The sequence below is a fragment of the Gopherus flavomarginatus genome, chromosome 11, assembly GCF_025201925.1.
Source record: "Gopherus flavomarginatus isolate rGopFla2 chromosome 11, rGopFla2.mat.asm, whole genome shotgun sequence".
Lineage (NCBI taxonomy): Eukaryota > Metazoa > Chordata > Testudines > Testudinidae > Gopherus > Gopherus flavomarginatus.
In genome coordinates this window covers 23138451-23151088 of record NC_066627.1, presented here as the reverse complement: position 1 = coordinate 23151088, position 12638 = coordinate 23138451, and the positions used below count along the sequence as shown (strand labels likewise).

General features: G+C 53.0%; 1 protein-coding gene across 1 annotated transcript in view; it reads right to left on the bottom strand.

Moving 5' to 3' along the window:
• MYH7B (myosin heavy chain 7B) overlaps positions 1-12638 on the bottom strand; it is a 55308-nt gene that overhangs the window by 23136 nt on the left and 19534 nt on the right. Inside the window, exons 12-19 of the mRNA XM_050917231.1 lie at positions 7992-8130; positions 7067-7185; positions 5862-6011; positions 5343-5513; positions 4415-4594; positions 4185-4317; positions 2250-2326; positions 292-379 (exon numbers count right to left, since the gene is read on the bottom strand). Of these exons, the coding sequence (XP_050773188.1) occupies positions 292-379; positions 2250-2326; positions 4185-4317; positions 4415-4594; positions 5343-5513; positions 5862-6011; positions 7067-7185; positions 7992-8130 (1057 nt within the window). The remainder of the gene's footprint in view (positions 1-291; positions 380-2249; positions 2327-4184; positions 4318-4414; positions 4595-5342; positions 5514-5861; positions 6012-7066; positions 7186-7991; positions 8131-12638) is intronic.

The window sequence follows — 12638 nt, the reverse complement described above, 5'->3', positions numbered from 1 at the left end:
CCAAGGGGTCTATGTGGACAGGGAGCTCTCCTGTGGCCCCTCTGGGCAGCCCTAAGGCACATGGTGCAGCTGGAGGGGAGTGTTTCCCCTGACCCTTCCTGACAGGAACTGGAATTCATAGACTAGAAGTGGGGGATGGGATCCTCAGAGATCTGGTGGGAACAGGGGGGATCCCTGCACACGCAGACCAGAGGAGATAATGATGGGCTGCCATTAATCCGAGTGCTGTCTTGTCAGCCCTGTTCCCTGACCAGCCCATTTCAGCCCAGCCCCAGCCCTGCAGCTGCATACCTGGGGTCTTGGTCTCATTGGGGATGATGCAGCGGACAAAGTGAGGCTGGGTGGCACGCAGGTTGGTCATCAGCTTGTTGAGGTTCTCCTGTAGGGCAGATACGACGGTGAGACAGGACACGCTGCCTCTGCCTGCCGGGTGTCGCCGCTCGCCTCGCGTCCCCCTCCCCCATCATCAGTTCCCAGTATAAAAGTCCCCACCCTGCTGTCCCATTGCTTGGGCTGAGCCCCCAGCTAGACGCCAGTACCAGTCTGAGCCCAGAGCAGGGCCTGCCCCCCTCTCAGACAGGGGCCGGGGCCAGCAGTGGTGCTGGGTGTCACAAGTGCCAGCGCTGTGGAGTGGGGCAAGGAACCAGATGCTCTTGTTCTTAGGAGTGAATTTAGGGTTGGTGACAGAGAAGAGCTGAGCCAGGCCCAGTGCGTGCAGAGGCTGGGCAAGCTCCCGCTCATGCCCCTCAATGCCACCAGCAGTGCGCTGCTAGCCCAGCCCTGGGCTCCAATAGCCCTCTTCTGTCAATGCCCCTTCCCCCTGGCCTGCTTCATTTCCTGGGAATGTCTCCTCAGAGGTCTTTGTACCTTCCCAAGGCTGTGGGAACAACACCCTAAGCCCAGCTTCCATAGAGAAGTCGCTGAGTGCTGGGGGCCTGCAGCCTGCAGGGGGGCTCAGCATTGGGTGGTGCCATTCTCCACAGGGGTTTGCTATGCACAGTAGGGGCTCCCAAGCACGTTTTCATTTGCAGCTTGGGGATGGATTTGACCCCAGGAGTCTGGAGACTAGAGCCAGCCACATCGGCATCCCCCGCACCAGCCACGCTCCTTGTAAAAAGTGCTAGGACAGGGCACAGCCTTGGGGGGAAGACATTCCCCCTGCCCTTGTCTCGCTCAGGGTGTGGGTGATGCATGGGACTTCCTTTCCCTTTGAGCAACAGCCCAAGCCACCCTGAAGCCCTGCCCTTCCTTGTGCCAGGCCAAGCTACCCCCTCTCCTAGGCCACGGGCTCAGGCAGCCCCCTTCTCTCGGTAGCAGACACCTTGCAGCAGCTAGACTGACCCACTCACAGCAGGATGACTCTAAGACAGAGAGGCCTTCCCATTGCACAAGGAAGGAGGCCAGTGGATTGAACCTGGGCCCTCAGCTCTGAAAGCGCCCCCCCTGCATCTGACGTTGGAGCCAGTGAAGACTGGCACAGCTGCTGCTCCCCTGTCATTGCAGGACAAGACTCTTCCTGAAGGATCTAGCTTTCAGCTTATGAACCCCAGTCTGGTCTGGTTCTCAGCTATCCCCCTGGCTGCCTCAGCCCTCGCCTGGACAGAGACACCCTGGGAGTGAGTGCTGTGAACGGAGTTCAGAGCCCTGTGGTGCACTGAGCTAGCAATCTGCTCTAGCCAGCTCCCAAGGCAGGAGAGCTGCAGGGCGGCTCCATAATCCGCCCCTGTTCAGAGCCCCGTAAGATCCACCTTCATTGTCTTCTGCCAAGGGCTGTCCTTCCTGCAGTCCAGAGTGAGGAGAGAGGTAGCACAGACTTAAAGTGATGTTCATGTAATACATTATCTAAACATCACTGCAAGTCTTAACTGCCGCTCTCCCAAAGGCGGAGACGCTGCCGGGTGCCGGGCAGCACAGCCATCGCAGGCTCAGCAGCGGCACAAGCCCCACCTCAAAGGGGGGTATTTTTTCTCCGTCTGGGACCACAGGTCCTTAGCTGAGTGAGTGCAGCGTGGAGAGGAGCTAGCAGCCGGGGGCTGAGACTGTTCCCGACCCGGCACAGCTAGCACCTGCTCTAGGGCTGAGGACCTGTCGTGCCCATGCAGCAAGAAACACCAACCCTGTAGGGTCCTTGTGTCTCTTACAGCATCAGAGGCTTGTGAGGGAGATGCCCCTGGGCTGGTGAGGGGCTGGGATGGATTCATGGAGGGAAGTCTTCACCCTCCAGTCCTGGGTGTGGGTCTCGCTCTTACCTTATGCAGCTGGGACACCGTTTGGAAGGAAGCTGCCTTCTTACGCTTCTCCTTGACCCCTGCCTTCGGTGGCTCATCTGTTGGAGGGAAACGGTAAATTCATGACACCAGCGAAGTATTCCTTTGTGGTCTGTTGTGTCTGCTGCACTTGGAAGACTCAGGGTCCCATGTTGGTGCTGCTAGATGAGCCACAGGCCAGCTCTGGGCTTGGGAGTGTGTGAGGTGGGGGGAGGTGTGAGGAAGGGGTGTGCAAGGGAGAAGAATGGGTGTGTGAGGTAGGTGTCCAAGAGGGGAATAATGGGTGTGTGAAGAGGAAAGATGATGTGTGAGGATGGCAGAATGGGTGTGTGAGGCGGGAGGTGGGTGTGTGAGGTGAGAGTAAGGGATGTGCAAGGGGGAAAGAAGGGGTGTGTAAGGGGGGAAGAAGGGGTGTGCAAGTAGGAAGGACTTGGTGGGTGGGAGGAAGGGGTATGCAAGGAGGAAGAATGGGTATGTGAGGCAGGAGGAATGGGTGTGTGAGGCAGGAGGAAGGGGTGTGCAAGGGGGAAGGACTTGGTAGGTGAGAGGAAAGGGTGTGCAAGTAGGAAGAATGGGTGTGTGAGGCAGGAGGAATGGGTGTGGGAGGTGGGAGGTGGGTGTGTGAGGTGGGAGGAAGGGGTGTGCAAGGGGGGAAGGGGTGTGCAAGTAGGAAGGACTTGGTGGGTGGGAGGAAGGGGTATGCAAGGAGGAAGAATGGGTGTGTGAGGCAGAAGTTGGGTGTGTGAGGCAGGAGGAATGGGTGTGCAAGGGGGAAGAATGGGTGTGCAAGGAGGAAGGACTTGGTGGGTGGGAGGAAAGGGTGTGCAAGTAAGAAGAATGGGTGTGTGAGGTAGGAGGTGGGTGTGTGAGGTGGGAGGAAGGGGTGTGCAAGCGGGGAAGAAGGAGTGTGCGAGGAGGAACAACTTGGTGTGTGGGAGGAAGGGGTTTGCAAGGAGGAAGAATGGGTGTGGCAGGAAGGGGTGTGCAAGCGGGGAAGAAGGGGTGTGCGAGGAGGAAGGAATTGGTGTGTGGAAGTAAGGGGTATGCGATGAGGAAGAATGGGTGTGTGAGGGGGAAGGAATGAGTGTGTGGGGCAGGAGGCAGCGGGGTCGGTGTTGAACCGAGACACAGTGGCAGAAGGCCTACGAGCATGTGAGCGTGGACTTTGGAGGGAGAGTGGAAATGTGTGTAGGATCGGTGAGCACATTAACGGAGGGGCGGAGCTGTGTGTGAGTCTCCCTGTCTCTCTCCTCATTGGGGAGTGGAAAGTGAGTGAATCCTGACATGGGCAGAATTCCCCGTCATGCCGATTTTAGCAACCCCACTAGCACCGGGCACCAGGTCTCTACAGAGGGGGAAATGGCAACACTTACCCTGGACCACCCCTGCAGACTAGGGTAAACCGCTGCTCCCCTCTGGCTTTGCCCAGCTCCCTGCCGGGATTCCCCTTCACTCCCACGACACCATCCCCTGCTGGGCTCCCCAGGACTAAGCTGCAGCACCCCATTGCCCAGGAAGCGAGAGACTATACATGAGAGTTGAATCCAGGCCTCCCAGGAATCCATGCAGCGTGGCACCCCAGGTCTCTTGGTGAGCAGGGGGTGGTAGATTAGCCACTGGGCCAACGAGGCCCGTGCCCAAGGGCTCTGGCCAATTGGGGGCCCCAGAAAAATGGGTGCCCCCATGCTCCAATCCTATTTCCCTGGCAGGAGCATGGGGTGGGGAGGGGCCCCCACTTGCTCTGCCCAGGGCCCCACAAAACCATACTCCACCCTTGGTGATGGCCTTCTGTCAGAGCCACTGCACTCTACAGGCCTGCTGGTGCCGGCAGAGAGCAGTTCTGGGCCGCTCGGGAGGTGTTCCCAGGTGAGGTCATGGTGTGTGTGAGGGGGGAAGTGGGGCAGGACCACGGCTCACCTGAGGAGGAGCTCACGTAATTCTCATATAAGCTGCCCAAGAGCTTGTTCTGCGATTTCTGGAAGACGCCCACCACTGTCTCATTCAGGGGGTCTTTATTCTTATCCAGCCAGCCAATGATGTTGTAGGGTACCTGTCGCCACAGGACAAAGAGAAGCAGGTCAGGTCAGCAGCCCAGCATGGAGACCTCAAGAGGCCTGGGAAAGAGAAGGGCTTGGCGGGAGACGTACCACTCCTGCGTAGTGCACCAGCTCAAAGTGTGCCTCGTATTTGCGCTTCTTGTCTGGCCGTGGCTTCTGGAAATTAGGTGACTTCCCGATGTGGTTGTCGTACAGCTTGGCCTTGAAGGACATGTCTGAGGCTTTTGGGAACATGCACTCCTCCTCCAGGATGGAGAGGATTCCCAACGGCTGCAGGAAAGGATACCCATGAGCCGCTCAGACTTCGGCACAGCGGGGAAAGGACAGGACAGGCCCCCACCCAATTCCAGCTCCTGATCAATCCCTGGCACAAATGCAGCCATCCTAGCACCTGAAATGCACAGGGACTTGCTCTGCGCTACTGGCTGGGGACGTGCTGAGTGAGAGTCGTCATTCAGGCCTCTGCAGAGAGATGCTGGGAGAATGTGCACGGGGCAAACTATCACCACCTTGTGACAGCATTTCCCCATCATTCCCTCCCTACGTCTCAACTGGCAGGATAAACTCTACTGTGGAAAGCCCCCCCTCCCGCCCCGCCCTGGCATTACCTCCAGCCCACTGCCTTCTGCAGTTTCCCTAATCAGTAAAAGTTGAGGGGGATTTTCCAAGGCACAAACTGGATTTTCCCCTGCTCCCATAGGCCATCCCGCTCCCCCGGACTTGTTTTTCATTTCCCTCTCAAGCAGTCAGGGCCAGGGCGAAATCCAGAACTCGCTGAGGGCTCAGCAAGCTGTTTAGAATGCTTACCCTACAGCTCAGTCTGGTGGCAGCCATCTATCCCACCCCTGTAATAAAAGGATCCACCCAACGGTATTGCTCAGCTGGATGCTTGGTAACAAACCGGGATTATCAGAGCCCTGTGCAGCCACACCGTATGCTCAGCCCACTCCAGTCTCACACAGCCACCCAAGCAGGCTGGCAGAGTCACTGACCCCCATCTCCATGCTTCATGCTGTACCTTCTCAATCAGGTCAATGCAGGCCTGCAGGTCCAGGCCAAAGTCGATGAAGACCCATTCGATGCCTTCTTTCTTGTATTCTTCTTGCTCCAGGACGAACATGTGGTGGTTGAAAAACTGTTGCAGTTTCTCATTGGTGAAGTTGATGCACAGCTGCTCAAAGCTGTTATACTGCAGGCACAAACCAAACCTCTGTCAGCAAAGGGGAGCATCCCCTGGTCCCAGTCCATCACTGATTCCACCTAGCCCATGTGGACAGACCCAGCTGGGATCCCATTCCAGAACAGGTGGAAAGAAACTCAGCTGGGACTGAATTGGCACTCTGGTCCTCAGCAACAACAGAGCAATTCCCAGGGGCTGTGGTGGGTGTACAGTATTCTGGGTTAATGAATTGACACACGAGCTCCATTCTCCATAGACACCCATATCTTCATGGCAGAACTGCCAGAAGCCATGGGAAAGCTGCGTGTGTGTCTATGGCACTGAGTCTGTTTAATACACACCACCCCTGCAACCCACCTCAAAGATCTCAAAGCCTGCGATGTCCAGTACTCCGATGAAGAACTGCCTGGCCAGCTTGGTGTCCAGGGTTTTGTTGATACGAGTCACCAACCACTTGAACATGCGATCGTAGGTGGCTTTGGCCAAGGCCCCAACTGCATACACCACCTGCCAATGCAATCCGGAGAGGGCTCGTCACATCAGGACTTGCTCCCTATTGGTTTTGTTCTGTCTACACCTAGCCTGAGGCGGTGAAGACCCATTACTCTCAGAGCAGGAAGGGGAATAGCCAGCCAGAGCCAAAGGAATTGCTGCTCCCACCAAGGGCTGTTCACATTTCAGCCACTGAATTAATCGGTGTGTTTGTGTTCATGCAGACATTTACCTTGTGCCCTCCTCTCCTGACTAAGTGTACCTGCAGCTCCAGGCTGGGGCAGCCTGTCAGGGATGTGCTGGGGTCACATTTTCAAAAGTGCCCCAGTGACTTAGGAGCCTGTGTCCCATGGACTTTCTGACCCCCAGGCTCCCAAGTGCCTAAGTCACTTCAGAAGATGGAACATAGGCCCACGACTCAGATAGGAATGATCAGAAATGTGACTCCCAGGCTGGTGTGCAAGGTGGGTGTGCAATCCAGGCTGAGTTTTGGGTGTGCGGCTGAGGGTGCTGAAACCTCATGAGCTGCGCTTGCAACCTTCCCACTCTCAACAGTGGGAATCTCACAAGAGCTGCTGTCCTGGGGAGGTTTCCACCATCTTGAGCCAACATCTCATGAGATTGGGGCTACAGCTGAAGCAAGAATCACAGAAATTAGGCCCCTCTTGAGTTTGGATCCAACCCAGGCCAAACCACAGTGTCCAAGGATTTGAACCCAAACCCTCCACAAATCAAAGGGGTTCAAATTGAAATTCCAGCCTTGGCCCATCACTGTAAAATGCAATGGCCAAAAATATCCAGCCATCAGCCCAGCACACTCCTGCTTCCACGTCACACTAGCAATGAATAACCGAGACAGCTGCTAAAAGACAGCAGTAGCAGGTTCAGCTTACACCATGCCCTTGGGGCACCCAAACTCAGACTTTGTGGGGCCACCAGAGGGGTGAACTCCAGAGCTAAAGGCCCTGCACTGGGAATGCCACCTAAAGCCATCGCTCTCCTGTAGGGCACATAGCCAAGGGATTCCAGGTAACAATGCTGGCAGGAGACTACAGTCCCAGCACACTCACCTGTTCCACGTTCTGACCTTTTGTCACATACTCATTTCCTACTTTCACTCTGGGGTGGAGCAGCCCTTTGATGAGGTCAGCTGAACTGATTCCCATGAGGTAGGAGGCCTTGTCAGCACCTGCAACACATCATCAAACCATGAGGAAGCAGCCAGGTGATGGGCATACTCAAGACAAAAATATATGGTTCTCGGGCTGAGATGATGCTGTCTTCTGCTGGCTTTCACTAACCCAAAAATTCTCTGTAGTCTGCTTACCTCCCCAGTGGGCAGTGTCTGTATTGTGTTCTCCAGGGTGTGGTGTGTAAGGTGGAGTCGTAGGGGGGTTTTGGCAGCAGGAGATTTTTGCACCTGTGCCTCTCTGAGGTATTACCAACCCGGAGAATCTCTGTGTAGGAAGATTTGCTCCATCTTAACGATGAAGGGGAATCATTTCCTGTTAGACCAACATTCTCTTTGCCAGTGCAGCAGCACCAGCATATATCCTGAACTGTGTAGCACTCACTGAGTGCTGTGCTCAAATATTGGGAACTGCCTGAGCTAAGGTTCCCTGCACAGCCTTTTCTCTTCCCTCTTGTGCAGAGATAGGACAAAGCAATAAAGGAGAACAATAAACCTTTGCACAGTGCAGCTGATTTGACAGAAGCAGACCCAGTGTCCTGCACCAAACAGATGCTCAGAGAGGCAGGGCTACTGCGGGGAGTTCTGAGCACTGTGGGAGGCATGGCCCCTAGTCAATAGGCATCACCACAGGAGAGGAATGTGGGAAAGGGAAGGGATGGCAGGTGGATAAATGGGAAACTTGACGGGGATTGTTTCAATGCTCCAGCCCTGTGATTTTCTGTCCAGCAGTGGAAGGAGTTCATGCACCCTGCTGGGCTCAGCAAAGTTTTTCCCAGCCCTACTCGGCTGTGTGGCAAACTCACTTTCAGTGTTTTCGGCCTCCGCCTGCTCCTCCCGCTGCTTCTGCTTGAACTTCATGTTGCCGAAGTGCATGATGGCGCCCACTATTTTATAGCAGCCATACTTCTCTTCATTGCTGAAGCCCAGGATGTCCATGGCATGCTGAGGGGTGACAGGCAGCGAGGGTAAGCCTAGCCATTGTCACAGCAAATCCACCCCCACCAGCGAACAGAGGGGCCCTCCAAACTCCCCAGTGGTCTCAGGTGCTGCAGGCTCCGCATGGTCACATGCCCCGTCATAACACATCCCCTGTACAGTGTGGCCTACCCCAAGTGATCAAAAATCAGGAGACGGGCCCTGAGAAATCATGAGATTGACTTAGACGCCATAAAAAAGGGCTATTTTCATTTGGTGTCTCGTTTTGGAGCCTTTACTTGGGACACATCTTCAGTATTTTCTGTGCAACCTTGAGGGCTAGAAACTCACTTCTAGCAAGAAAGAAAGAAAAACTCAGACTGTCACATAATCACATGACTCCAGGAGCTGGGGCTTTAAGAGAAAAACTAAATACTAGTAGACTCGTGACATCATTGTGAGTGTTGGCAACATGAACACTTGGAGTTGGGCAGATCCAAAAAGTTCTGTCAAAATTATTTTTAAATATACTTTTTCACACAAAAAAAGTCTGCTTTCAGTTGAAAATGTTGTGTTTTCAGTCACTCCCCCACTCCAAAACCAAAACATTTTGGTTTTCATTTATTCTGATTAAAAGTCAAAATTTTCAGAAGAAAATAAAACATTTTCCAGAACTGGAAAATGCACATGCCATTGCTTTGAACTTCTAGGGTGCAATGGCACAAATTGCCTTTTATCAGTTATCTCATCGTTCATCTATATTACTTAGCAAACCTCAGCCACAGCAATTTAATTTAGAACATAAGAGAGGCCAAACTGCATCAGACCAGTGGTCCATCTAGCTCAGTATCTTGTCTCCAACAGTGGCCAGTACCAGAGATTCAGGTGAGTATACAGAACAGGGCAGTTGGAGTGATCTGCTCCTGTCTCCTCTTCCTGGCTTCTGGCAGTCAGAAGTTGAGGGTTGCCCCGAGCATAGGGTTGCATCCCTGAGCATCTTGGCTAATAGCCATTGATGGACCTACCTCCCTGAACTTATTTAGTTCTTTTTTGAACCCACTTATACTTTTGCCATCACAATATTCTGTGGCAATGAGTTCCACCAGTTAATTGTGCATTGTGTGAAAAAGTATTTCCTCGTTTGTATTAAACCTGCTTCCTGTTAATTTCATTGGGTGACCCCTGGTTTTTGTATTGTGTAAAAGGGTAAATAATACTTCTCTATTCACTTTTTCCACACCATTCACAAGTTTATAGACCTCTATCACATCCCCCCTTAGTCATCTCTTTCTTAAAATAAACAGCCATAATCCTTTTAGTCTCTCCTTGTACGGAAGCCGTTCCATAGGCTTGACCATCTTAGTTGGCCTTCTCTGACCCTTTTCCAGTTCCATTGTATCCTTCTTGAGATGGGACGACAAGAACTGGACACAGCATTCAAGGTGTAACCCTACCATGAGTTTATATAATGCCATCATGATATTTTCTGTCTTATTTTCTATACCTTTCCTAACAGTTCCTAACATTCTGTTAGGTTTCAGAGTGGCAGCCATGTTAGTCTGTATCAGCAAAAAGAACAGGAGTTCTTGTGGCACCTTAGAGACTAACACATTTATTTGGGCATAAGCTTTCGTGAGCTACAGCCCACTTCATCAGATGCATGCGGTGGAAAATACAGTCAGAAGATATATATACAGAGAGAACATGAAAAAATGGGTGTTGCCATACCAACTCTAATGAGACTAATCAATTAAGGTGGGCTGTTATCAGCAGGAGGAAAAAAAAATTGTAGTGATAATCAAGATGGCCTATTTCAAACAGTTGACGAGGTGTGAGTAACAGAAGGGGGGAAATTAGCATGGGGAAATAGTTTTTACTTTGTGTAAGGACCCATCCACTCACAGTCTTTATTCAAGTCTAATTTAATGGTGTCCCGTTTGCAAATTAATTCCAGTTCTGCAGACTGGACACCATTAAATTAGGCTTGAATAAAGACTGGGAGTGGATGGCTCTGTCATTCCTATATACAGTAACTCTTCACTTAACGTCCTCCCGCTTAATGTTGTTTCGAAGTTACATCGCTGCTCCATTAGGGAACATGCTCATTTAAAGTTGTGCAATGCTTCCTTATAACCTCGTTTGGCTGATTTTACAAGGGAGCATTGCACAAGTTCCTCTTCTCTGCCTCCTCCCACTCAGGGCTGCCCAGAGAGGGGGGGCAAGAGGGGCAATTTGCCCAAGGCCCCGGGCCCCACAGAGGCCTCCATGAGAGTTATTCGGGCCCCTGGAGCAGGGTCCTTCACTTGCTCCGGGGGCCCCGGAAATCTCTCACGGAGTCCGGGCCCCCGGAGCTTCTTCCGCTCCAGGTCTTCGGCAGCGGGGGGTCCTTCCACCCCAGGGTGGAAGGACCCCGCACCGCCAAATTACCACTGAAGTGGGACCTGCCGCTGAAGTACTGGGTCTTTGGCAGTAATTCGGCGGCGGGTCCTGGAGCGGAAGGCCCCCCCGCCGCCAAATTACCGCCAAAGCGGGGGCCCCCCGCCACCAAAAAACCCAGGCCTCCTGAATCTGCTGGGCGGCCCTGCTCCCTCTCCCTCTCTCCTTCCCTCCCAGAAAGTCCTAAGTGCTGCCAAACAAACAGCCGGAGAGAAGCGGCACTTTGAAGGGGAAAGCGCTGTTTCTTTCCAGCCTCTGGCTGAGCGGCTGCCCCTGCTCCTCCTGAGTCCTCTGGCCTGTGCTTGCAGGGCCGGATTCCAAAAGGGGCTTTAGAGCTGCAGTCCAGGGCCCGAGGGCCCCCTTAGCCCAGGGCCCTGCAGCCCTTAAATCCCCTGTGTTCCGGGTGGCCCTGCCTGTGGGGGGAGGGAAGCTCCCAGAATCGTGGCTCCCAGAATCGCAGCCATGGGGGCGGTGCTGCACTGCGCAGATCCACCTGCACACCCCCTGCACCAAACAGGAGCTGTCCCAGGTAAGTGCTCTGCACCTCCTGCCTGCCCCAGCTCTGAGCCTCCTCCCGCACCCCCACCCAGAGCGCCCTCCTGCACCCAACTCCCTTCCAGACCCCGCACCCCCATCCTGAGCACCCTCCCACACCCTAACTGCACCTCCACCCTGAGCCCCAGGGGTAAGCCAGAGGAAACTCCCCACCACAGTAAAGTACAGTACTGTACAGTATATACCTTTTGTCTGCACCCAAAAAATTTCCTTGGAACCTAACCGCCCGCATTTACATTAAATCTTATGGGAAAATTGGATTCATTTAACATCATTTCACTTAAAGTTTCATTTTTCAGGAACAGAACTACAACATTAAGTGGAGTTACTGTATTTTAAACCGTGGTATTACTGTGTCCCATTGATTATCCTCCTTCCACCAAATCTCCGTGAGGTCTGTTATATCAATATGCTCACTCCATACCAGGCGCTCTAGTTCACCCAGCTTAGAATTTAGACTCCTAGCAGCTGTAGATAAGCACTAGTGCATTTTGTCAATATTCAGTTGCTTGCCTTCTGGAGCTAAATATAAATGTGACTCTTTTACACTTTACTGTTCCTCACTGGCTCCTACCTGTACTTTACCAACTTCTTTCCTATCCGCTTTACTAGGATGTAGTGTTCCCCATTTCATTCCTAAGAGACATCCCCACCCAAACCGTGTGCTCTCCACACCTGCCAGCTTTCCTGCAGCCCTTAGTTCAAAACATCCTCTACAACCTTTTTAATTTTACAGGCTGAGTCTGGTTCAGTTTTGGTTTGGGTGGAGCCCCGTCCCTTCTGTATAAACTAATTCTTCCCCAAAAGGTTCCCCAGTTCCTAATTAACTTAAATCCTTCCTCCCCATGCCACTGTCTCATCCATGCATTGAGATCCTGTGTGCCTTACGGGCCTTGTGCGTAGAATGGAAACATTTTAGAGAATGCTACCATGAAGTCCTTGTCTTTAATCTCTTAATTAGCAGCCTACATTTGGCCTCCAGGATCTCTCTCCTATATTTCCCTAAGTCACTGGTACCTACATGTACCATGACCACTGGCTCCTCGCCAGCACTACCTACAAGTCTGTCTAGCTGTCTCAGGAGATCCATTACCTTCACACCAGGCAGGTAATTCACTAGGCATTTTTCCTGGTCATCACAAACCCAACTATCTATATTTCTAATAACTGAATTCACCATTACTAGTACCTGTCTCATCCTAAAACTGGGGTTCCTTCCAGTATCCTCAGCCATAGATTCCGACTCCGTGGGTGCTCCAGGGCTAGAGCACCTAGAGGGTGAAAATCGTGGGTGCTCAGCACCCACCGGCAGCGCCCCCATCAGGGGCCAGGACTCCAAGTTCTAGTCCTGGTTCTGTCACTGAGTCGCTCTGTGGTTTTCAGAATGAGACGCTCACACCTACATGTCTAGGGCTGCATGCATCAGTGGTGGCCATGCATCTCACTGGCCATTTGCATGGGACTGACCCCCTCTGGGTGCAGAGCGATAGGAACGACACACACTGCTGTGCATGGCCCTTACCCATGCTGTGCCTTGCTTTCCA